General features: G+C 51.2%; 1 protein-coding gene across 5 annotated transcripts in view; it reads right to left on the bottom strand.

The window, feature by feature from the left end:
- FGFR1 (fibroblast growth factor receptor 1) overlaps nt 1-17928 on the bottom strand; it is a gene marked incomplete at its 5' end in the record, with an annotated part of 40736 nt that extends 22808 nt beyond the window's left edge. For 4 of the 5 annotated variants that reach the window (XM_079726669.1, XM_079726670.1, XM_079726671.1 and 1 more), the window contains one exon: nt 17838-17928. In XM_079726669.1, the coding sequence (XP_079582795.1) occupies nt 17838-17928 (91 nt within the window). Of the gene's footprint in view, nt 1-17820 lie in introns of all 5 variants that reach the window. The other variant, XM_079726668.1, reaches the window with a different exon arrangement.
- Nucleotides 17929-18557: the final 629 nt, after the last annotated feature.

Here is an 18557-nt window from a genome sequence, read left to right as displayed (position 1 = left end):
AACTAACACAACATTGTACATCAACTGTACTTCAATAAAAATTAAAAAAAAAAATTCATGGCTTTATCGTGCACTCATTCAAGCTGCTCGGCTGAGGGCTGGTCCGTAAGTATATGTCTTATCTACCCTCTGAGATCAGGTGTGGTGTCATGCCTATGCCGCACTCCGAAGGGGAAGGGTGTAGGGCTTGAATAACCAGCCCTCCACAAATCCAGGCGTGTTGTCTCGGGCAGGGGTTCTCCATTGCTGTCATCCCTATGAAATCCTTTTTGCTTGCGTCTCTGGGTTGAGAAAGTGAGGAGAGAAGGGCCATCCTCTTCGGTAACGTGGGGAACTGGTGGTCCAGGAATGTTTACAGTCTTGGCACAAACGCCCCAGAGATAAATGAGGGGGCAATTGTGGGTGGGGGAGGAACTCGGGGTGGCTTTGAAAGCAACTTAAAAGAAACACAGAACAGCCCAGTGGGGCTCCGGGAGCCCTCGGCCGAGGTTTTTATTACGTTACTTTGGCTTTGAAATGGAACTGAAAACTTACTTTAGTCTGGCAAGGCCAGGTCAGAGGGGGTTCTCACCGAAATCCCAGGGAGCCACGGTGGGAGGGTCCATGGAGGAAGCCCTCCAGATGTGAGATTCCCTGGACGCGAGGCATCCCCGACGTGCAGGGAGAGCTGCAGAAATGGGGCGCACGGGCATGGGTGGGAGGGGAGCCGGGGACACCAAATCAATTAGCGGGGCCTGACACCCAGATCCAGCCGTGTTCCCCGGGACCCTGACCCAGGGAGATTTGGAGTGTAGGGTTTGTTTTTTGTTTTTTGTTTTTAATAGGAAAAGGGACAGAAATAAGAAGAAGCATTTTGCATGCAAATGGGCCACTGCCAGAAGAGCCCATTAAAATGTAAAGACTCCACGTTCAGCCTGACAAAACGGTGCAAACTGCTGTGTTTGCCAGAGAGGCTGCAATACAGCTCCCACAAAGGGGCCCGGCAACAATGGGAGCTGAATGGCCTCAGTCAGCAGGTCCCCTCTCGCGTTGCCATGGGGACCCCACCAGGGCTTACTAAAGGTATTTCCTGAGGAGAAAGGCAGTGCACACATGCCCAGGCAGCCCAGCTAATCCTGACAGGAAGCCATCGCCATTCAGCAGCCCAGGGGCTTGGGGCTGGGAGGTGTGTTTTGTTTTTATTAAAAAAAGATTTGGGGGCTTTTGTGTTGTCCCATCTCGTCACTGTAATTTAGCGCAGAGCCGCCTGTGCTGGCCAAAGCCACGGCCAGGGCCCTGCATCCACCCCAAGACCCCCCAAAACCAGCTCCGCAGGAAGTGGTTGGGCAGGGGAGGCCCAGCATTCTGTGCAAACCTTCCCGAAGATGTGGCGACGGGTAACCCAGCATCAAAGTGGAGTCTGGGGTTCAAGCCCCAGTGCTGGGCTCCAGCTGATGCCTCCTTGGTACCTGTACTTTCTTCCCTCCTAGGGATTGGGTAACACCCACCCCTCCCCAATACCTCCCACCACGAGGAGAACATTTTCAGGCTGGGGAGAGGGCTGTAATTACGTGATTCACAAAGGAATGCGCCCAGGAGTTGTTTGTAAAAGAAATCTCCCCTCTTCCTCTCTCCCCAGTGTTTACAGACGCACTCTGGGAAATGCGTCCTCCACCCATTTCCCAAAAGGATTCCCGGTACCCTTGGCTGCTCTACCTTACCTGGAAGAGAGCGCTGCTCGGGGAAGGGGCAAGTTCACCTAAGACGTGCAGGAAGAAGCGTAAAGAGCAAAGGTAGGTGCCTTGCAGCTACCGGGAAGGGAGGTCCTCAGCTCCCGGTTCCTAGAAGTTTGTGTCACCGGCTCACATTTGGCACCAGAGGAATCAGCCTTGGCAGATTCAGGGAAGAAAGCCAACAACACAGCTGGCGGTGGAGACAGAAATTCCTGTGTGACAACTGCCCCCGTCGGACACAGTTTAGGGTAAATTAACATTTCCTGAGCAAACTTGTATGTGGAAGGAGCTGGCCTCCGTGAAGAGGATAAACTGAAGGGGGCTCCACCCACCCAGGCCTGTGTGTTGGCAGAGCCCATGCTCATGCCTCGAGACCTTCCCCGCAAAATGTTTTGAACCGGGTATTTTGATAGAATCAGAGGGATCGTTTGGGCAGCATTAAGACTGTGCCTTACCACTGCCCTGGGCGCCCGGGAAGCTTCTAGAGCCATGTTCGGTGGGGGGGTCCTATTTTGGGAAAAGAAGCTGGAGAGCCTTGTTCATTCATGGAAAACTTCCCCCAAAGACCTGCAAGCCCAGTAAGGACACTTGTATGGGCTGTAAGCACAGGGGGTCTGGACCCTCAGCTGGGGGACTTCTCCTGCCTTTATTACAATCACGTCCTAAGCTCGAAGCAAAAGTACCACCGGCCACCAACTGTGACAACACAGAAGTAAGAACACCTTCCCCTGAGCCATCAGGGAAAAGCTGGACAACTAGCTGAAGTGGGGTGTGCGTGCGTGCGTGTGTGTGTGTGTGTGTGTGTAGGGGTCCCGCTGCTCGAAGGGGAACTCAGACCCTCCCACCACTGGCCCAGAGCCCAGGCCTCCCAGCCATGTGTCTGCAGCTGTGACCTGTCAGGCACTTCCTGGTCTGGGTTCTGTAATGGAAAGCTCATTAAGAGTGGGGGAAGGAGGACAGCCAAGAGGTAGCCCTGCAGCTCCCAATCCGCCGGGCGCTGACCTTAGAGTCCGGTCAGGTTCCTGGAAGAAAAGAATGTATGGCTCTCCCCCCACCCCTCCCCCTCCCAGGGCCTCGGCCTCCCCTCCCCCATGCTCCTCGAGCTGGTTTGGGGAAGGAAGCACCAGTAGCTGCGTAGGAAAACGCTGCCGCTCCCTAAACTTGCTGATGAATTAGTCGAGGCCACAGCTGTTTCAGAATTTGCCTTTTGTCCCCCTCCCCAAACCTCAGTGGGTGCTTGAGAGCACACGCACCAGGGCTATCAGCACCCCTCCGGCTCTGTGCCACCTTCCCTCCCTGGCTGGTACCGTGGCTGCAATGGTGGGTCTGGGTCACCGGGCCCAGTGCAAGGACGATCACCACCCACTGCAATGGAGAAAGGAAGGGACTCTTCATAAAGTGACCTATTTTTTTCAATGTTAAAGAAACATCCCTTATTTTTACATTAGGAGAATAAAGGTGATAGACATCCTTTTAATTATTTTTTTGGCCACGCCATGCAGCTGGCGGGACCTCAGTTCCCCGACCAGGGATCAAACCCCGGCTCTCGGCGGGGGAAAGCGCAGAGTCCTAACCACTGGACCGCCAGGGAAGTCCCAATAGACATCCTTTTAAAAGGAAATGGTGTAAAAGGTGGTTGCCAGGGGCTGGAGGAGAGAAGACTGGGGAGTTACATGTTTAACAGGTAGAGTTTCAGTCAGGAAGGTGACAAGTTCTGGAGATGGACAGTGGTGATGGTTGCACAACAACATGAATGTACTTAATGCCAAGGACCTGTACGCTTAAAAATGGTTGAGTTTTATAATATATATATTTTATCACAATAAAAAAAAGTACCAGTAGTGGACAGTGTTGGTTTTTTAAAGATGTTCTTACGTGGCAAAATAAATTGTCAACCCAAAATATCGGGGAGGAAATTTGACCCATGAAACCTAAAAATCTGGGGCCAATGGTCTGTTCCACAGACTGGCAGGAAAGTGATGGCCCAGAGGACCCACTGACTTACCACGTATTCATTCTTCTCTCTCTCCTCCTTCACACACACCGTGAAAGTAGAGCATTTAGTACTGTTTTCAGAAACTAAAAGAGCGTGGTTTGGGGATATTTCTCCCTGAGATGGAATGGCACTCAGGCAGAGAGCAGGTAGGAGAACCAGGACCAAAGGCTGCTTGGAGAGCCAATGTCTACACTGGGGAGTCCTGTGCTCGGACAAGCTGGGTGATCTTGAACAATGAGCCTCTTGCGGGAGGATCCCTACCCTGGGCAATGTCCACATTCCGGGTGTCCTAAGGGATGAGAGCCTCATTTGAAATCCTTGTGAAAACCACACAGTACCAAACTCTGCTTGAGCCCCAGGTGGCTGTAACTGGCTGGGAGCTGCAGAAGGAGTATCTGAGTGGAAGTCACTGGGATGACTGGCCCTGCCACTCCTGTGTGACCCGGCCACATCATCTCCCCTCTTGGCCTCCGTGTCCTCAACTGTGAGATGCGAAGGCTGACTGGACAAGCCCTAGGCAACTCCAACAGCTCTAACCAACATTCTACGTTTCAGCTGGGCCTTGGGAGTTGAGTACCACTCACTACATCCCCTCCGGCCCCCACCAGCACAGGCGGCCCTCTGCCACGAGGGAGGGCAGGAGACTGCAAGTTAATTTTCCTTAAGAAGAGGGGAGGGGACTCCCCTGGCGGTCCAGTGGTTAAGACGAGTGGTCCCACTGCAGGGGGTGCGGGATCGATCCCTGGTCGGGGAACTAAGATCCCACATACCATGTGGTAAGGCCGAAAAAAAAAAAAAAAGACACATGGGACTTCCCTGGTGGCACAGTGGTTGGGAGTCCACCTGCCAGTGCAGGGGACACGGGTTCGGGCCCTGGTCCAGGAGGATGCCATGTGACGCGGAGCAACTAAGCCCATGCACCACAACTACTGAGCCTGTGCTCTAGAGCCTGTGAGCCACAGCTGCTGAGCCCGTGTGCCACAACTACTGAAGCCCGCACGCCTAGAGCCCGTGCTCCCCAACAAAGAGAGGCCACTGCAATGAGAGGCCCATGCACCGCAACGAAGAGCGGGCCCTGCTTGCTGCAACTGGAGAAAAGCCCACGTGCAGCAACGAAGACCCAACATAGCCAAAAATAAATAAATAAATATATAAAAATAAACAAACAAATAAATAAGACACAAGGATGTAATGTACAGCACGGAGAATATAGTCAATATTAAAAAAAAAAAGAGGGGATTCTGTTTTGGCCACAGAGCTACGGCCACCAGCACCTTCAACACGTCTCCCTTCATCTTTTCCCTCTGGCCCGAGATGTTCCAGAAGAATCCTCAGAGCCGAGGGTATGGAGTAGCTCAGAGGCTGTGACTGGCAGAAAGCTGGGAGCCCAGGTATTCTAGAAGGATTTATTTCACTGTCTTTTTTTTTTTGCGGTACGCGGGCCTCTCACTGCTGTGGCCTCTCCCGCTGCAGAGCACAGGCTCCGGACGCGCAGGCTCAGCGGCCATGGCTCATGGGCCCAGCCGCTCCGCGGCATGTGGGATCTTCCCAGACCGGGGCACGAACCCATCTCCCCTGCATCGGCAGGCGGACTCTCAACCACTGCGCCACCAGGGAAGCCCCACTGTCCTTTTTTGATGCTCATGAGAGATTCCATGAGAACTCACTAGCCAAATAAATTTTTTAAATGGACTGCGAGTCTGAGGGTAGTGGGGAAAGGACATATGTTATGGAATAAATGCCTCTTCCAAGCGTACCCTTCAGGCATTAATATAGCCTTTAGAGTGCAAATAACATGGACGAAAGTTTTAGATGCCGAAGGGAGAACTTCATTCAGTACGTTAGTCAAAGAACCTGACTCTTCTAAGGTTTAAAAACTAATTCCTAAAACCGAAGGAAAATAAACCTTAATTCCCAAAGTCAACCCTGAAGTTGGATAATAAAGGGGCAGAGATTTCCGAATGCAAAAGGACCCTTCCAACGATGGGAGAGCTGATCCACATTCCAAAGGTGGTGATAACTGACTTAAAGCCCCAAGCGACACAGAAGAAGGGAGTTCCAGGAAGAGGGTCTCCTTCCTTCCAGACAAGCTTTTAGACAACTTTCTACTCCTGGTCCTTCCTTCCTCCAATAAGCCCCGGCCATCGGACTCAGCCCTCTTCTACTTCCTCGCCTCCCTCCCCTCCCAGTACAGGGGTTAGAGCCGTAGGCACTGATATTAAATAGACCTGAGTCGAACTCTAGCTACACCATTTATTTTAGCTGTTTAACCTGGCAAGTGTTCGTTTGACCTCTCTGTGTCAGTTTCCTAAACCGTGAAATGGACACACAGCACCTCCCTTATAGACAATTAATTCTCAAAGTGTGGTCCCCGGATGACAGTATCAGTATCCTCTGGGAACTTGTTAGAACCACCCAGCTTGGGCCCCGCTGCAGAATCCAGAGCCCTGGGGGTGGACTGTGGCAAAGGTTTTTTGTTTTTTTGTTGTTTTTTTAAAACTAATTAATTTATTTATTTTTGGCTGCGTTGGGTCTTTGTTGCTGTGTGTGGGATTTCTTTAGTTGCAGCGAGTGGGGCCTATTCTTCATTGGGGTGTGTGGACTTCTCACTGCTGTGGCTTTGCTTGTTGCTGGGCACTTGCTCTAGGCACGCAGGCTCAGCAGTTGTGGTGCATGGGCTCAGTAGTTGTGGCTCGCAGGCTCTAGAGCACAGGCTCAGTAGTTGTGGCTCACAGGCTCTAGAGTGCAGGTTCAGTAGTTGTGGTGCATGGGCTTAGCTGCTCTGCGGCATGTGGGATCTTCCCGGACCAGGGCTTGAACCCGTGTCCCCTGCACTGGCAGGCAGATTCTTAACCACTGCGCCACCAGGGAAGTCCCGGCAAGGGGTTTTAACAAGCCCACTGGGTGATGTGCCTGCCGGGAAAACCTGAGGACCACTGCATTAAGTGATATAAAGGGCTCACTGTGGGGTAGCAATAATTATTTCTCACCTATTTTCCTTACCTTCCTAATGAAAAGGATTTCATTTCTATCTTCCCCTTTTTTAAAGCTAGAAATTGTAGGTATCTTTTTTTCCCTAGTTCCTTTATTATTTAAAAAAATTGGGGGGGGAGTATAATTGCTTGACAATGCTGTGTTAGTTTCTGCTGTACAGCGATGTGAATCTGTTAAACATATACACATAGCCACTCTTTTTAACATTCTTTTCCCAGATAGGCCATTACAGAGTACTGAGTAGAGTCCCCTGTGCTATACAGTAGGTCCTTACTAGTTGTAGGTATCTTTTTCAAAAAAGAAAATGGACGGTTACCTCGCTGTGCATTCATGCATGCATTCATTTCTTCAAAAAGTATTCATGGAGTGCCTGACGCGTATCAGACACTATTCGAAGGTGCCGGGGTAAACAAAGGACCGAATGACACCTCTGCCTTCATGATATACGTGTGCACACACGTCACAGCCCACAGACGACAGTCAACCTGCCCCTTCACTTTAGGGAAGAAGACCTCGCCTGTGGCTTCAGATGTCCTCATAACCTGAGTTGTATATCCTTATTTGAGGTTGCCAATGGATGGCGTTTTTTATTTTTATTTTTATTTTTTTTTTGCGGTACTCGGGCCTCTCACTGTTGTGGCCTCTCCCGCTGCGGAGCACAGGCTCCGGACGCGCAGGCTCAGCGGCCATGGCTCACGGGCCCAGCTGCTCCGCGGCATGTGGGATCTTCCCGGACCGGGGCACGAACCCGTGTCCCCTGCATCGGCAGGCGGACTCTCAACCACTGCGCCACCAGGGAAGCCCCGGATGACGTTTTTTAGATGAGTCACTTATTGTATTTGCCTATGTGTAGTAAGAGCGACACTGACCAGGGCTGGGCCTGACCCATGGCGAGGCTGGGGTAGGGTTGCCATATGTCCTGAGCCTCCCAGTCAAGAGGGGCCTCCGAGAATTTTTGTGTTTTCCCCAAAAGGGCACACAGATAGTTACTGACAGAACTGGAAGAAAATATTTACCAAGAAACTTGCAATAAATCTGTGTTCTATTCCTGGGGCACACCTCAGACAGTATACCACAAATTAATTAATTTTGAAAATCCTGTAATTATTTTGTGACTAGCCCAACTACATTGTATTATATATATTTTTGTTTAAAACATTAATTTGTTTGATGTAAACACTAAGAAAAACAAAATTTCAGGACCCTTGTGGGTTTTTTTTTTGCTTTTCTTCACACTTTAAATATATATTTACTGGTAGCCTCAAAACAATGCTAATGCTCCAGGCTTGCTGAACCTTCTAACATGTTTATTTCTATCCATGAGACATTGTTGGACCATTTTAGAAACATTCCAGGTGGTTTATTGTGTCCGGGCAATACCACTATATTCTAGAATAAGTGTGACCTACAAGGAAAACTCAGGTGTGGCCTCTGATGCTTTAGAGACCTCTGATCCCAGACCTTCTCCAAGTAGGAGGTCTCAGCTACCGTGTAAAAGGCAGCCTCAATGGGGTTTTCGTTCCATTGATTATTCTAAGCTAGGGAACCACTTTCATTAGGGCAGCTCATAGACCTATGACAGATGCATAACCTCGCAGCCAAGAGCAGAAGAATGTCACACAAGAAATGCACAAGCAAGTGTCTCCAGCTGCCTTTACCCCAATCACACACATGCACATACCACCCCAGAAGGGGAGGTGAAGCCTAATTCCTGTGAGATAAAAGGGACTGACCCAGCAGTGTTTAAATTCAAATGTTGGTCTGCCTGTATTTTGGGAAGAAACCCAGTTTGATAGAGGGACATAGTATAATACACTGGACAAAAAAATACTGGAGTCAGACCTACCTGAACCTGAATCCCACTTTCACTGCCTATCAACTAGACGACCTTAGACAAATTACTTAACTCCCTGAACCTCAGTTCCCTCATCTGATTTTGGAAATAAAACCTATGGCCAGGGCTTCCCTGGTTGCGCAGTGGTTGACAGTCCACCTGCCGATGCAGGGGACGCAGGCTCGTGCCCCGGTCCGGGAGGATCCCACATGCCGCGGAGTGGCTGGGCCCGTGAGCCATGGCTGCTGAGCCTGCGTGTCCAGAGCCTGTGCTCCGCAACGGGAGAGGCCACAACAGTGAGAGGCTCACGTACCGCAAAAAAAAAAAACAAAAAAAACCCTATGGTCATGGGATCAATGTAGAGGTAAAAATATGTAAAGGATGTGGAATGTGAAAATGTAATAAATAGTGTTTATTATTATTTTTAAAGACCTTTACTGGTATTACCTTTCTGGGGCTATTTGGTACTAGGTAATCACAGCTTTTAGAATGTAAGTATCCTTGGATACATGGGCAAATTTTATTTGTAAAAGTATGTTCACTTAAATGCAAACTATTGAAAATAACTTAAGTGCCCAACAGGAAAGGACTGGGTAAATAAATAAATTTGGCACACCCATACTACTACATAGTTACTTAAGCATGATGGAAACGTCTCTGCATGGCAAGACGTACCTGCTTACATTACAAACCAGTATATAACATATAAATTCCACTTTGAAAAGTTATGTTTGTATACATGCAGGAAAAAAATCTATATAAATAGATTCACCAATAACAGTGATTATTTTTGGATGATGGGCATATAAGAGTTTTTCTTTTTCTCTTTACAAGTCTATAACTTCTAAATTTTCCACAATGAACCCAGATTACATATCAAAATATCCATGTTTTAAAAGAGCAATAAAAACATGCTTTCTGGCTGCATACAACTTTGCTCTAGTGGAGGAAACAGCCATATGTTAAAAACTCCATAATGTGGGCTTCCCTGGTGGCGCAGTGGTTGAGAGTCCGCCTGCTGATGCAGGGGACACGGGTCTGTGCCCCGGTCCGGGAAGATCCCACATGATGCGGAGCGGCTGGGCCCGTGAGCCATGGCCGCTGAGCCTGCACGTCCGGAGCCTGTGTTGTGTTCCGCAACGGGAGAGGCCACAACAGTGAGAGGCCCGCGTACCGCAAAAAACAAACAAACAAAAACAAACACAAAAAAAAACCCTCCATAATGTAAGGTAGAGGAAAGTAAGTGCCACATTGAAAATTACACAGAAAGCGGGGGGTGGGGAGTGATTAATTTGGAGACAGAGGAGGGCTTCAAGAGGGAGGTGGCCCTTAAGCTACTCCTTAAGCTAAGAGTAGAAATTACAAACAGTGAAATCAGGAAAGGATAGGGATGGACATTTCCAGCTAAGGGACCAGGATAAACAGTTATTATGTATGAATGTGTATGTTGTGTTAAACAAGGGAAAAGGAAGTCTTATTTGGCCAGATGGATGGATGGATGAATGGGAGACAGGGAGGAAAGGAAGGGAGGGAGGAAGGAAGGAAGAAAACTAAATCAGTAAACAAATGGTGAAAGGACCATTAGCCAGGGGCTAGTTTTCGTCTATGGAGAAAACAGAGGAGGCGCTAAGCTCTAAGTTCAACTTTCTTTGTTGATCAAATATGTGACTCTCCAGCATTCATGGTTTTTAACCTCTTTCCCTGCCCAAGCTCATGACCACTAATGTTCACTCTTCGCCAAACTCCTTGACCCTGTCACCCACTTGAGGCTTGACGCACCTACACATCCAGGGCCTGGGAAACACAGCCACGTTCACACCAACATTCACCTCCTTTTACACCACCCATCCCAGGAGCCTTGCCACGATACAACACGTGGGCTCAGGAAGGAGCACCGAGTTTCAAGCTCCATCCGAGCCAACGGTTCTCGCGCTTGGAACTGACTGGACAAACCCCTCTCCCGAGGTTTCCGGTTTGCAAGCAGAGAGCCTTTTTTTTTTTTTTTTTTTTTTTTTGCGGTACGCGGGCCTCTCACTGTTGTGGCCTCTCCCGTTGCGGAGCACAGGCTCCGGATGCGCAGGCTCAGCGGCCATGGCTCACGGGCCTAGCCGCTCCGCGGCATGTGGGATCTTCCCAGACCGGGGCACGAACCCATGTCCCCTGCATCGGCAGGCGGATTCTCAACCACTGCGCCACCAGGGAAGCCCGAGCAGAGAGCCTTTAAATGAAGGCAGTGGGCACCTCGTTTGGCAAGGGGGCAGGGGAGGGTCGGTGCGAACCAAGAACAGGAGTGGGGGGACTCAGGGTACAAGCCACAACCAGCCCATCAGGCAAATGTCCCCCGGACTTGGCCATCAGCGGCTGTAAGTCAGAGCAAGCCCCCAAGTTCAGGAGCGGCCCACAGTCTAGAACAGTGGTCCCCGACCTTTTGGGCACCAGGGACTGGCTTCGTGGAAGACACTTTTTCCGTGGACCGGGGTGGGGGAGGGTACGGTTTCGGGATGATTCAGGCGCATTACATTTATTGTGCACTTGATTTCTATTATTATTACATTGTAATGTATAATGAAGTAATTATACAACTCACCATATGCTGACAGGAGGCGGAGCTCAGGCAGTAACGGGAGCCATGGGGAGCGGCTGTAAATACAGATGGAGCTTCGCCCGCTCACCCCCGCTCACCTCCTGCTGTGCGGCCCGGTTCCTAACAGGCCACAGGCCGGTGCCAGTCCGTGGCCCGGGGGTTGGGGACCCCCTGGCCTAGACTGCTTCTCCTAAGAGGAAGCAGTTTGGGATTTATTCCAGGCCTTAAGAGCCCAGGTAGAGCAGTTAACTTGCTGCTGAATCGCTTGGGGGGGCGGAGGTGGTGGACAGGATGGGCCGAGAGAAGGGAATGCTGGCCGTAAGTCTGTGGATGAGCCTCCTCTCCAGAATGAACAGGGCGGCCTGGGCAGCTGAATTTGGGAGACCAGCAGTGCCAGAGCAGCTGGACTTTCCCGGTCAGCAGGGAAACAGTTGTCTCGTTGCCAGGCTTTGGGGAGGGAAGAGGCAAAGGTGGCGTCTACAGGGGGAGCTGGAGCCCCCAGCGGCCCCCGAGGATCGAGGCCCTGTAAAAACAGGGCACAGCTGCCGGTCAGGATCTCTGACCCCGGACCTCTCCCTCCCGGATAATGACTCCCCAGAACTCACTTCTCCCAGGGCCATCCCTCACGGCCCCAGACACGGGCCATCACTCACTGTTTTGGGCTGACCGGGAGCAAGCATCCCGGCCGGGCCCTGCTGACCCACCTCCGGGCAGGGGCCACAGGCCCCAGAGGCATCCCTGACCCTCTCTCTCCAGTTCCTGCCCACCCAGGTCGTCACAGAAACCCGAGGGCAGCAGCCCGGCCTGCGTCTCTGTTTGGGCTGCCTCCCTTCCCCCTCCCTGGCCAGGGCTCTGGACAGCCATTTGTTCTTCCCTGAGAAATTCCTCCTCCCTGACTTCGGGGAGCTGGCCGGCAAAGCCGGAGTGGAAAATCAGTGAAGCTAATGGTGCAGCAATGCAGCAGCCAGCGCCAAGAACACGGCCCTGGGGTGGCTCTGCCCGGCGTGGTCAAGTGGACACGTGAGCCCTCCGGCTCCAGCCTCACATTCTCTCCCTACACCCACCCTCTGCAAAGCTCCAGGAACGCCTGCAAACACACCCTTCCGAAGGCACCGAGCTACCTCCCTCTGGAGAGGGGGTGAGGGACTGAGTGGAGTGCCCTGGGGAAATCTGGTAGCTCCGCGCCGCGCGGATTCCCACAGCCCGAAAGCCTCCAGCCTTGCTCTCCAGTGGGTCTCCCCACATCGCTCTCTGCCCCGTGGAATTCCACCTGCCTTCTGGCCCAGGGGTTAGAAACTCCTCTTCAACGTCCAGTGTGAATTAGAAGTAAACAGGTTCTTTTCACAAGAAAAAATTATGTTGCGGACGGGGTGGGGTGGAGGAGTGCTCCTGCACGTTTCCCCGCCCCGGGGCAGCCACCCGACACTGGTCCACAGGACACTGGCCCCCAGGCCACAGCCAGTAGGACCTCGGCCTGTACGAGGCTGGTAGGGGGATGCCCTCCGCTACTTGTTTGGGGCTCCCCCTGCAGCCAGGCTGAAATGCATACCCCTTCGGACCAAAGACAGCTGCGGGAGCCCCTGGGGGGTTGCCAGGGGCGGCCAGGGCCCAGGGCCGGACTTCAAGCTGGGGTGATGTCTCTGGCACCATTTGCAGCTCCCCGCCACGGGCCCAGGTTTCTGCAGAACACAAAGACAAAGCCTTGCTTTGTGGTGCCTGGCATCCAGGGGGCTTGCAGCCAGAAATGGAATCGTGCGGCTTTTCCATTAAGTGTAACCTCTCCCTCTTCGAGCGGCCACCAGACTCCTTCAAATCTGGGTAGGTGGGAGGAGCTGTAAAACCCCGGCCATTAAATCGTTTATTAGTTGCAGGTTTCTGAGCATGTAGGCAAGTATTTTGAGACGGCAAGGCTCATACTGTGCCCTCCACCATGTGGGGTCTGGGGGCTTTAGCCCAGGTTACTGCTGAAAAGGGGGTTAGGATCCCCATTCCCAATTACGAGAAGCGGCCTTGTAAGCAGTTTTGGATTCACCCACTTGCTTTTCTCCAAGTCTTATTCTAAAAGAGAGACAAATACACAAAAACAAGCCTCTTCAAGCTCAAAGTGTCTTTCAAGCTAGTGCTTCTCTTTTTAAAGGGGCATTCTACTCCCCGGCCCATGACCCCGCTTCAGTCTCCCCCACCCCCCTCCCCGCAAAGCCTGGTCTGAAACAAGCTCAGCCTCTTTAAGATCCCAAACTAGAGAAGGGAAAGGAGAGGGAGGAAGGAGGGAGGCTGGTTTTCCTGGAACCCTTATTAAATCAACTTTCCAAGGACAGCCAGAAACTCCAGGCCCTCCCCACTCCCTGAGGAGCATTTGCAGACTGGGGGAGGGGCTCCCGACACACACACACACACACACACACACACACACACACACACGCACGCACACACACACACAGCAAAGCCTTTCTAAAGGGCAGAAGCTCTCAGTCAGTGGGAGCAGGGTTTGGGGTAATTTGCTTTAAACTTTTGGGCAAACCTTTTATATACAGAGTCTAGTCTTTTCTGAGGACAACAGCAGCACTGTTATTGAATAATCAGCAGGGCCAAGACCACGGCAATACTTTACATTTGTGAGATACCTTATACTTTACAAAGCGTGGAGATAGATTTTCCCCTTAGGACTTCAGGTCTCTGAAGACGGTGGGGCCCATGTTCTGCTATCACAAAGCTCAGAAGGGATGATCTAGAAGGGGCTGAACCACGAGAGGGACTGACTCAACCAAGTGGGGACCTGGGACCTGATGTCCATCCAAGTCTCGTGGGTTTCCGCTTCTGCGTCCTAAGGCACTCCAAGTCCATCCACGAAACAAGCCCTTTACCACGCGGTGTGTCTCCTGTGGGGTCCCAGGAAAAGGTACCCACATCTACCATTTATGGGTCACTGACTGTGTCCAGGCACGGTTCTTAGAGCTTTGCAGGCATTTGCATCTGATATTCACAATGACCTTAGAAGCAGATGTTCATTACCAATATAGATTATAGAGTGTCAGAGAGGAACTTTCCCAACAGCCAACAGTCGGTAAGAAATGGAGCCAAAATCAAAACCAAGGCAGTCCAGGGAAAAGGTGTGCCCAGAGACTTGTACACGAATGCTCACAAGAGTTTTAGTAATAACAGCCCAAAGTGTTAGCAACCCAAATGGCCACCATCAAGTGAATGGATACACATTCCCCGTATAATTCCATTATGTGAAATTCTAGAATAGGCAAAACTAACCTACAGTGACAGAAAGTAGACCCGTGGTTGCCTGGGTCCGGTGCTGCAAAGGGGGCTGACTGCAGAGGGGCCAGAGGCAAGTTTGGGGGGTGATGAAAATGTTTCATATCTTGATTGATGGTTACGTGGGACAATGCTACATTTATCAAAACACATCAAACTGCACGCTTAAAATTGGTGCATTTTATAGAATGCAAATGATACCTCAATTAAGTTGATTTCTTAAAAATGGCAGTGTAACTTCACTCCTCACTGCCACATCGCCTCCTAATAGCCCTCTTCACCTCTCCTACCCCCTCCCTCCTGTTTACAGAGCGGGACTTTGTCATTTTCAAGACTTTCAGACCCTTGACTCCACCCTCCATCACTGCCCCGGCTTCCTTTCCCAGTCTGGATGCACAGCCAGAAGCTTCAGGACCACCATCACCCCCTCAACCCCTATTCCTTATGCTTCGACCCTTGGATACTCCCTTCCTGCTTACAAGTACCCAGGTCCGAGATGCGTACTATTCATTTTCTCCACCCTCCATCCCTGGACTGCAAAACGGTTTTAGAGAAGGTTAAAAACAATACTTTAGGGTCCACCATAAATTCATATTCCCAAAGCTTATCCACCCCTCCTCATTGCCACCTATGCTGTGGCTGACCCAAATCTCTATCTACTCCTCACAGACCTCCCACTCTGACTCACTCCCTTTACTCGCATCTTGTCTGTGTCTCTAGTCACCCGGAGTTGACATCCAACCTACTTAAACCAGTAGGTTTTTTTTTTTTTAATTTAATTTATTTTTTTGGCTGCACAGGGTCTTTGTTGCTGCGCACGGGCTTTCTCTTGCTGTGGCGAGCAGGGGCTACTCTTCGTTGCGGTGCGCGGGCTTTTATTGCGGTGGCTTCTCTTGTGGCGGAGCACAGGCTCTAGGCGCATGGGCTTCAGTAGTCGTGGCACATGGGCTCAGTAGCTGTGGCTCGCGGGCTCTAGGGTGCAGGCTCAGTAGTTGTGGTGCGTGGGCTCAGCAGTTGTGGCGCGTGGGCTCAGTAGTTGTGGCGCACGGGCTTAGTTGCTTCAGGGCATGTGGGATCGACCAGGGCTCGAACCCATGTCCCCTGCATTGGCAGGCGGATTCTTAACCATTGTGCCACCAGGGAAATCCTAAACCCGGAGATTCTATTTCTATAGTGTCTCTGCTATTTTTCCTTCCTTTACAATCCTCCACTGTAGTTCACTGCCTTTCTCTAGCTAGACATTCAGAACAACCGTTTAAGCAACTCGTCTTTCTGGCAACAGTGGTAGCAGCAGTAATAACTCTTAACGCTTTGCCTGTCAGTGCTTTATCTGGATTATCTCACTTAATCCTGTATTACTGCTCCATTTTAAAGATAAGCAAACTAAGACTTCGTGTGTTTGAGTAACTGGTCAAACCAAGTAATGCAGCTATTAAGTGGTGGAGCACGATTTTTTTGTTTTTAGAATTTTTAAAAAATAAATTTTATTTATTTATTTATTCATTCATTCATTTATGGCTGCATTGGGTCTTCGTTGCTGCGCGCGGGCTTTCTCTAGTTGCAGCGAGCGGGGGCTACTCTTCGTTGCAGTGCGTGGGCTTCTCACTGCGGTGGCTTCTCTTGTTTCAGAGCACAGGCTCTAGGTGCGCGGGCTTCAGTAGTTGTGGCACGGGGGCTCAGTAGTTGTGGCTCACGGGCTCTGGAGCGCAAGCTCAGTAGCTGTGGCACACGGGCTTAGTTGCTCCGTGGCATGTGGGATCTTCCCAGACCAGGGCTCAAACCCGTGTCCCCTGCACTGGCAGGCGGATTCTTAACCACTGTTAAGAGAAGTCCTGTGGAGCACAATTTAAACCTAGGTCCGTCTGACTTCTTCCTCCCATCCATCCAAACTCAGCTGCCTGAAAATCTGAAAGCTGGATTGTGTCACTTTCCTGCTCAAAGCTTTTCAAGACTCCCAGTATCTACCCATTTAGGTACAGTTTCCTCAGCAGGGCATTACAGCTTTCCATATGCTAACTCAATCCAATTTTTCCAGGCATTACGTCCCCCGACTACCTACACACCAGGTAAGCTGTTCTCTGAACACCTTATAGATCCTGCCCCAGCACCCTCACTCATGCTGCTCCACCTGGAACACCCTTCATTTCCCTCCCAATCCCCTGCCCAGCCCTGTGGACCATCTCAGATGACGTTGGCTGTCCCTCTCCCCCAGCATCCCCACTGCATTGTGTTATAACTCCATTGCGTGGTTTAAACACGGTCCACCTTGAGTTTAGCTGCCTCTGTGCTTGTCACTGTGGGCAGAGACGGTCCCTCCCACTCGGGGTCTCCAGCGTGTTCCAGGTCAGGCCTTGCCTTCAGTTCTGTCTCTGAATATAACACGAATCTGCCTGCCCCAGCCAGTGCGTCTTCTAGAAAGCGCCCCCCGCAACCCGTCCCCCCCTCCTTCTCCATCACCCTACAAGAGGACAAATATCCTCACTCCTCATTCGTCACTCACACAGGTCCTGGAAGCGAGACTGGTGGCCCTTTAAACGCAGCCACCATGTTGTGTGCACACCTGAGCCCTTTACCCGCCACCTGCCAACCTCCTCTGCTTCTGTCATCAGTCACTGGGTCACAAGCCACACTACCCTTTGGCAGCAGAAATGCCCAAATATTAGTTCTCAAAGACCTTCGAAAGCTGTCAGGTGTGCTGTACCTGTAATTTCCATGAAGTATTTTCACCAGTCCGGAAAAATCCCGATAGCAGTGGGTGCAAGTCTTTCCTGTTACTAATAATCCCTCCGAATTCCCAATAAACTACAGGGCTCTACCACCGCCTACGCCCCGTAATGTTCCCTGGTTCTCAATCTCTTTGAAATCCCTCCAGCAGTATATCCAAAGCAAACCCCTTACCAGGCCTCCATACAGGGCCTGTGAGAGATGGTCAAGAAAGACAAAATGGCAGGCACGTGGCCATGATGGCCGACCCTCATAGAAGATATGTCTTTGCAACAATTTTCTAGAAGCCGGAGGTCTTTATGAAGCTCCCACAACCCTCCACATCCCCTGGAGCCCGATCCAAGTTCTAAACCCAAATTCACAGGTCACTCGCACCCCACTGCACCACCCAAGCCCATTTTATACACATCATCTAGGTTAGGGAGCTAGCTCTTGGGTCCCAATCAGAAGTTCTTTTTTCAGAAGGAGAAAAGCATAAACCTCCCCCCTGAGCACGTCACCACTGGCAGATGGATGTCACCAGCCTTCACGACCCAACCTCTGATGAAGTTGGCTGTGTCTGCAGCCAGGCCCCCACCAGCCCAGGTACCTTGGGAGCCTCTCCTACAGTCCAGGAGCCCTGTGCTCCACCTGGGATGGAGCCTTCGCAGTTGACCACATCACGTCTCTCCCAGCCCACCTTGTTGCTGAGGGCCGGGAGCCCAGGCCGCCCCTCAGCCCGCGCCTTACCTTGTTCCGGCAAGGTTGGCGCTGGCCTGGCAGTGCAGAGCGCGGCTGTGACCAGCACAGCCCAGAACAGGAGACACTTCCAGCTCCACATCCCAGTTCTGCAGTTAGAGGTTGGTGACAAGGCTCCACACCTCCATGGAGACTCTGCCGTGGGCTTGATCCTCCTGTGCAAGCTGACTCTGGGGAGAGAAAAAAAAAAAACCCAAGGTTAGGAGGGTCTGCGTGGGGGAGGAGGGGACAAGGAGAAAAAGAGGGAAGGCATGTCACATGGCCACCCTGCCCAGAAGGGTGCCTGAAGCAATAACTTACTCCTTCAGACACAAAGAAAGGAACTGTGGTCCTGTCCCAACGGTGACTTCAAGGTTATGCGCCTTAATTAGACCAAGGAGTGGTTCAGTTCAGTCCTACGACTATTTATTGAGTGTGGACTGTTTCCCATGTTGGGAAAATCATCAGAAAGTTCCCCGAGGCATGAGCCCCAAGATCATTTGTGCTGGGAAAGCGAACGGCCTCAGGAACGTCTCCCATAGGTGACCTGGGTGTGCGGATGTGACCTCTCCCAGTTTAAGACTTCACTCCCTCTAGGGCACACCCACCCTTCGGTGAGGGATAAAGAGAGTTGAGGAATTATGGGAGAAGCCCAGAACTGGGAAATGGGAGCTGGGTGAGATGCTGACCCTCTCTGGACCTACGTGATGAGGAAGCTGAAATACGCCATCT

The sequence above is a fragment of the Hyperoodon ampullatus genome (assembly GCF_949752795.1).
Source record: "Hyperoodon ampullatus genome assembly, chromosome: 20".
Lineage (NCBI taxonomy): Eukaryota > Metazoa > Chordata > Mammalia > Artiodactyla > Ziphiidae > Hyperoodon > Hyperoodon ampullatus.
The sequence above is the reverse complement of the archived record's forward strand: the minus strand, read 5'-3'. Positions and strand labels throughout refer to the sequence as shown.